This window comes from Pygoscelis adeliae, unplaced genomic scaffold, assembly GCF_000699105.1.
Source record: "Pygoscelis adeliae isolate BGI_AS28 unplaced genomic scaffold, ASM69910v1 Scaffold303, whole genome shotgun sequence".
In the NCBI taxonomy this organism is placed as follows: Eukaryota; Metazoa; Chordata; class Aves; order Sphenisciformes; family Spheniscidae; genus Pygoscelis; species Pygoscelis adeliae.
The window spans coordinates 1,058,326-1,065,460 of record NW_008824367.1 but is presented as its reverse complement, the minus strand read 5'-3'; the positions used below and the strand labels follow the sequence as shown (position 1 = coordinate 1,065,460).

Here is a 7,135-nt window from a genome sequence, read left to right as displayed (position 1 = left end):
TCAGACCATGAACTCGTTGCTCCCCAGGAGGACGAGGGGTTGGGCGGCGGCGCAGTCAGCCTCGGGGTTTCTCTTGCGTCCCCCCCCCCCCCCCCCATCCGGGGGCTCTTTGGTTTTTGGAGGTGAGGTTTTCAAGCTCTTCAGTTTCTGTTTGCCTTTCTCCGGGTTGAACGTCCCACGGGTGGTGAACTGAGGCCGGTCCTCGGGGTAACGGAGAGGTCCCACGAAGCCCTCGGGGCTCGCCCGGGTTTCGGGGGGCTCGCCGCCCCCCCCGGCTCGGTAGAAAGGCGATTTGGAGTACATCTGGAAGCGCTTCCGGGGCAGGTGGGGCAAGCAGGAAGTGGACGATTGGGAGGAGGAGGAGGAGGAGGAGATGGAGGTGTCGGCTGGGTCCGCCGTGTCCGGCCGTGTCCTGGGGTGCCTTCGCAGCCGGCTTGGCCCCTCCGCCTTGGTGGGGCGCAGGGAGGTAAGTGCTACACTTCTCTCTAGGGAGGGGAGCGGAAGGACCACCAGAGGATTAACACCCCGAAACCACACAGCATCTCGGCACCGCCCCCCAGGGACGCACGCCGTTGAGCCAGGACAACGTTCCCGGCATCTTGCTGGAGGTTAGCGTCACCCGGGATGACGCAGCGGTGCTGGAGGAGCACTCACCTCCCCATCAAACCTTGGGTGCTACCACCCACCTCCCCAGGTCCATGTGTTTTAACCCTTAACCCCCCTCTTTACACCCATTTAAATTGCTATGCATCAAGAGCAGGCAGGGAAAAACAAATAACACCCCCTCAAGCTATCAAAAAACCTGAGCGACCTGATCTAGTCGAAGACGTCCCTGCTCATGGCAGGGGACTTGGACTAGACGATCTCTGAAGGTCCCTTCCAACCTAAACCATTCTATGATAAACCCACGAACGCCTGGATTTACCGGAACGATCGGAGATGGCTCCTTCGGAGTCAAAGTTCAAATTTTCGGAGCTGTCGGCAGTGCCGATGGAGGCTTCGGACTCAAGGGTTTCGTCGTCGGAGGCGCGGGGCTCCAGTGTCAGCATCTCAAACGTCAGCTCCTCCCTGCCAAAAAGACCCAACAGGACCGAAAAGGTGGGGAGGAGAAGAAAGGGATGAGCATACACCAAGTGATCATGGAGGGATGGAGTCCTCCAGCTCACCCTACGAGCAGCACATCAACCATATGATGTCAAATAATATAGAATCATAGAATCATAGAATCATAGAATCATTAAAGGTTGGAAGAGACCTCCAAGATCATCGAGTCCAACCATCAACCCAACAACACCATGCCCACTAAACCATGTCCCTAAGCGCCTCATCTACCCGCCTTTTAAATACTTCTAGGGATGGTGACTCAACCACTTCCCTGGGCAGCCTGTTCCAATGTTTAACTACTCTTTCAGTAAAGAAATTTTTCCTTACATCCAATCTAAACCTCCCCTGGCGCAACTTGAGGCCATTTCCTCTCGTCCTTTTGCCAGTTACTTGGGAGAAGAGACCGACACCCACCTCGCTACAACCTCCTTTTAGGTAGTTGTAGAGAGCCATGAGGTCTCCCCTCAGCCTCCTTTTCTCCAGGCTAAACAACCCCAGCTCCCTCAGCCGCTCCTCATCAGACTTGTTCTCCAGACCCCTCACCAGCCTCGTTGCCCTTCTCTGGACACGCTCCAACATCTCAACATCCTTCTTGTAGTGAGGGGCCCAAAACTGAACACAGTATTCGAGGTGCGGCCGCACCAGTGCCGAGTACAGGGGCACGATCACTTCCCTGCTCCTGCTGGCCACACTATTTCTGATACAGGCCAGGAAATATATCCATATATAACCTATAGCAGCTTGAACCCCTGGCCAGACTCACTTTTCCTTCTGCAGGCTCTCGATCTGCTCGGTCAGCACCTTCTCCTCCTGCTGCATGGCCGCTTGCTGCTGCTCTGTCACCTCCATCTCCATGGCTTCCTCGCTGCTCATGGTCTCCTCGGGGACATCCGTCACCGAGGGCAAGCGCACGGCAACGGGAGACGTTGGGCTGGGGTAGGCGCCACGTCGCACGCGTCCTTTGCCCTGAAGAGAGACAACGGTGTCACCATCAGCAGCCAAGGTGATTTTGCAAACATCTCAGGTGCCAACCACACTGCTCTCCTAAGGAGCAAAGAAGACAGCCCCAGCCATTGGTCCTCAGTGCGCTGCCGGCAGTCACACCCAGGACCCTCCAATATCTCACCCCAGGCTGGGAGAGGTACCAGAAGGACTCAACATGTTGGAAGGGGTGAGGATGGAGGTGGTGAGGATGGAGGTGGTGAGGATGGTGCTGATGGGCCAGCTACCAGCTGATGGACCAAGTGCAACTCAGACTTCAAAGCAAGCCCAGCTGGCGGCAGGAGATGGGTTTCTGCAAAGCCCCCAGCCTGTGCAATGGGAAGCTTGGCCTGCCAGGTGGCCGTGTTGGCTTTGGGTGGGAGCATCACCAGGGCTTTATCATGAGATCACGTCTCGCATCCTTCCCTCGCCCACCCTTGGTACTTCCTGAGCATCGCAAGGGTCTCCACCGACTCCTTCGGCAAACGGTAACTCACACCTAGTAGTGTTGTCCACACTCTGATCTCATGTACATGAGATCCATAAACCAAGACCACCTCCAATGGTCCATTATAAAACAATAAATGTTAATTTTTGCACCCGCGGTTAAACAGGGAGATTTAATGCACCGGTCCCTGCTGAAAAGCTCTGAAGAACCATCTGTTTTTTTTAATATTAAAACCAGCAATGGAAAAGGACTCAAATGTGGGTAGTATGTATGGAGGAATATTATACATGCAGCTGCTTTAACCTTTCGAGGACCAGCTCTATGGATCTGCTCCACAGAGTAGAAGAAAAAGATGGATTTTGGGGGATGAGGGACACCACGGACATTAAAAAGCTTTTATCTTAACTGTTATCATAACCAGACACATCACATCTTCTAAATTCAAGATCCTGAACTGACCAGAACTTAGGAGATGTCAACTAGTCTGAGTCATGCCCATCACCTGCTGCCCTTCTCCTGGCCACCATCCCCAGGATGAACCCGCATCTCCTTGCGGTTGAAGAGCTTGTTGCAAGGCAGCTTTTCTCCCCGTAGGGCTATTTAAACCCCGCAGCTGGGGCATCCCCGCATCTCTCTGATCCCCCGTGTGCCTGAAGTAGGTTTGCAGGGTAAAGGAGCCTCCTTTTTTCCTTTAAAAGTATTATTTGCTCAATTTTACCCCTTTCATCTTTTAACATCACACCTCGGAGACCCTTCTCCGGCAGCAAAGCCGCTCCTTTGCCCCGGCGTTCTTCTGACGGCACCTTCTCCTGACCTGAAGCACAGCTACCTGAATCATATTAGCCAAACCCCCTGAGATCCCAAAGATCCCACCGGCTCATGGACTTAAGTCCCTGTGAAATGGTGTGCTTGCGAAACAGCGTCAGGGGAGCAGAGCTCAAATTTTGCTTTTCTCCGTCTCCTGACCCTCATGGATGCTGAAGGATGGGGAGAAGCATCATGGGCTGAACCTGGTAGGAAGGGAAACAGCCCCACGAGCCTCCCCAAAAACCTGCGGGCGCTTTTCTCGCCCGTCGTGGTCTCGCTGGGAACTCAAACTCAAGCTGGGATGGAGTTGGGGAATACAGGGTTGTTGGACCCCTCCCAATTCAAACCTGGGTGTCCTGACCTTGAGTTCAAGGTGGTGGTGGGGGTGCTCCTCCTCCAAGAAGGTGGAGGAGACCTTTGGATGCCTCATGGTCTCTGAGACATCCGAGCTGGGGGTTTTATCCACCATCTCGAAATACTGCAGCACTGTGAAAGCAACTTGATGCTGAAACGCATCCTGAGTGAGCATAAATTGGGGTGGGAAGGGAAGGGATGAGTCAAGTAAAGCAAAAAAGAGGGAAGCACAGGACGGAAAAAGAAAAGAAAATAGAAAAAAAATAAGTAGGAAGGGTAAAAGGGGTGGAAAGCGGTTTTTTGAGAAGCTGTGTGCAGGGATGGCCGAGTGCTGCCCATCCTGAACTCCTGCTGCCCGGGGGACCTGTGGGAGAAGTGGTGGCCCTGAGGAGCGGCACCCGCTCGGGGATGGGACGGGCGACGTCACGGACAATGGCCGGTGGGACGAGACTGGAATGAGCGGCAGTGACAGACAACGGAGGGACGCGGCGGCTGGCGCAGGGCGCGCTGCAATGAATACATACCGGGATTGAACTGCGGGTTATGCTCATAAATCTAACTGCAATTAGTACGGGTTTCTGGATTAGAGAGGAGATGAAAAGGAAAGCAGAAGGTTAGAGTGCACATGCCGTCGCCCCTCCAAAAAAACCCGTTTTTGTTCATTTTTATGTTTCCTTTTTTTTTTTAACTGGGATGAGCGGGGCAGCTCTGCAGCACCAGCCCCACAACCTTGGACAGCCCCTGCTTGGGTTTCACCCCCAAAAAAAGCAGGAGCAATGTGTCCCTGAGGATCACAGCGGGCAGGTCCAAGCAGAAGGGCCACTCGGCTCCTTAGTCTAAGCCTGGGATGACTGCGCTGCGCTGAGTCTGTCCCTCTCCTGCAGCCCAACAAGCCAAGCGCAGCGTGCATCTGCAGCCCGCCGGCCCCCCAGGAAGCATGGAAGCTCAATGAGATGGGTTTGAGGCTCCCAAAAAGGTGGTGCGGGAGCAGGGAGAGCCTTTGGGGAGCTCATTTTGGGTTCAGATAATGCGACTGAGCACAAAAAAGAATGGTCCAGGTCTCCCATGGGGCGATGTCGAGCCGGTCAATGAAAGGCTTGACTCAACCCAGGACCAAACAAGCTCAAATGAAGGTGGAAACGTTGATCAGGAGCATCTGAGCTGGAGCGACCACGTTTCCAGGACCGTTCCCACCTCCTCGTGCTTCGGTATGACTCCCTGCAAAGGCAAGGAGCCACCACGGGGCTGAGGGTCCCTGTCCTGGGGGAGATGGCATGGGAGGTTGCGAGGGGTTTGGGAGGCTGGAATAAGCAGGAGAAGATCAGGTAGGGTTGCTTCGGGGGCAAGGAGAGGACAGGAAGGAACAGAGGCGGTTTTGGCATCTCACCATCGATCTGCGGATCAAGGAGAGGCGACTCTTGGCTTTGTTCTCTGCAAACTCCAGGCTGTTGATGTCCTTGAGACGAGCCTTGTACTTGTTCATCTGCTCGATGACGATTAATTCTACGCAACTAAGGGGGAAAAAGAACCCAAAAGACGACAAAATAGGAGGAGGAAGTTATTTGATCTGAACTGGCCCTGTCCTGCCCAAAGGTCTGCCCTGCTGGAAAGGCACAGGGGAGAAAGGTCCAGCTGGAAACGCAAGGGTAGTGGAAATTCCCCCTAAAAAGAGCGATAATGGGCTACGGATGGATCAAGGAACTCAGACTACAGAAATTAAAGACCCCCAGGGATCCCACCGGAGAAACTCTCCACCCCCTTGAAGAGGGGTCAAGGAAATACAAACCTGGGAAAAGCAGGTTGCTTCCAAGCCACAAATTCAGACTCGCCTGCACGCAGTAATGCTGCAGCAAGCTCGCTTAGCTGACTGTTTAATGCTGTCAGGAATGTGTTTGGGGAAAAAAATAATCCTTTCCATGTAATAAAATTAGAGGATGTGCTATAACTAAAGCCTAAGGGAGAAGCTACAAAGAAATCCCGTAGAAAGACGAGTGCTCCTACCAGCTGGGTGTCGAAGCATATTCTGCTCTTCAACAATTTTAATAGACTTACTGGAGGTAAAACCTCCTCTTACGGAAGCCCAGCCCTTCACTGGATGGTTTCCATTATTGTCTCCATTATCTATTTTTAAATCTATTTAATACAAGCCAGACTGAATCTGGGCAAGCGCTTCACTTTTCCTCTGTAAAATCTTTGCAATTATGTCAAATACCTTAAAGAAATCTAAGTATGCAATATTAATATTGCTGCAGACCAAACAAACTCACCTCCTCAAATAAAAAAGACAAAATTAAGTAAGAATAAAGACCTGCTTGCCATAAATGGGATTAACTATAAAACCACGTCAGCCCAAGCTCCACCTTCTCCTGCTGAGATGTGCGGGCAGGAGCGCAAGTTGATCTGCTCTTGTGGATGCTCCATCGCTTAAAAATCCCCATGCAACAACCTCTCGGGGATTGAGAGAATATGAAATACCTTCATCAAGATGCATTTAATATGTGTTTATAATTTCCATGCTAAAGCTCCCTTATTCTTGAGCCATTTGTCTGTACTAAGGGTTATCAAGACGTGAGTGGCGACATGTCAATGGTTATGGAGCTGGATCACCCAGCACCACGTTCTTACGTGGTTGTTTTACTGATGTCCTGAACGCTCTGCAGCGGGTCCGTCGTATCAGGGCAGCGGAGGATACAGGGAGCAAAGACGATAGCCAAGGCATTAGCTGACATTCGATTGGTCTCTTCTTGGAGGGCAATCCTGAAACAAATAGGGATTAAGAGAGAAGTCAGAGGTAAAGGCACCTCCACTTCTCCTCTTCCACATGGCCATGGATGAATAGAGGAGATGACACTTCTGCAGTGCTATCTTGCTCTGCTAGCAAGTGTGCTGCTCTGCCCTCGTCTTTGCTCTGCTCGATGGAGAAAGGAAAACCTGAAGACATCTCAGGTGTTCCCAAGGCAGGCGAACAACCAGCGTTTTCCACCCAAACAACCTGTTGCTGCAGTGGCAAAGAGGCACCACGAGCAACCAAAGCGCTGCGGAGGTCGCTCATCAATACGAGCATCATTTGGAGAAACAGCTCTGGGGCCACGTCCCAGGAGACACGATGGACCTGAAAGCTCTTCCCTTTCCTTTGCCCACCTGCTTTCAGTCTCGGCTATTTCGGTACGAAAGGATGTCTGAGCATCCTCCCCTTGCCTGTTGCCCAAAGCTGCCTTGGCCCAACGTACCTCACCAGGTGGAAGATGAGACGCTCCAAGGTGCTGAGATGGGTGCGGGAGAGCTGGTCGATGACCGAATACACTCCCCGCACTGTCTCCTTCCTCTCCTGGAGGCCTGCAGAGAAAGCACCAGCTTTTAGGGGCAGCTTCTACTTCTTCCTCGTATTTAAAATGATACCTTCCTAGTGCTTGCTTACTTTTAGTACTTAAAAGGCAGATT

The 7,135-nt window shown here is 52.4% G+C and overlaps 1 protein-coding gene across 1 annotated transcript in view; it reads right to left on the bottom strand.

The window, feature by feature from the left end:
* The window catches only part of MYO9A (myosin IXA), a 153,116-nt gene continuing 145,981 nt past the window's right edge, over positions 1–7,135 (bottom strand). Inside the window, exons 38-43 of the mRNA XM_009319912.1 lie at positions 6,925–7,030; positions 6,320–6,451; positions 5,082–5,205; positions 1,868–2,070; positions 926–1,068; positions 1–485 (exon numbers count right to left, since the gene is read on the bottom strand). Coding sequence (XP_009318187.1) covers positions 1–485; positions 926–1,068; positions 1,868–2,070; positions 5,082–5,205; positions 6,320–6,451; positions 6,925–7,030 — 1,193 coding nt within the window. The remainder of the gene's footprint in view (positions 486–925; positions 1,069–1,867; positions 2,071–5,081; positions 5,206–6,319; positions 6,452–6,924; positions 7,031–7,135) is intronic.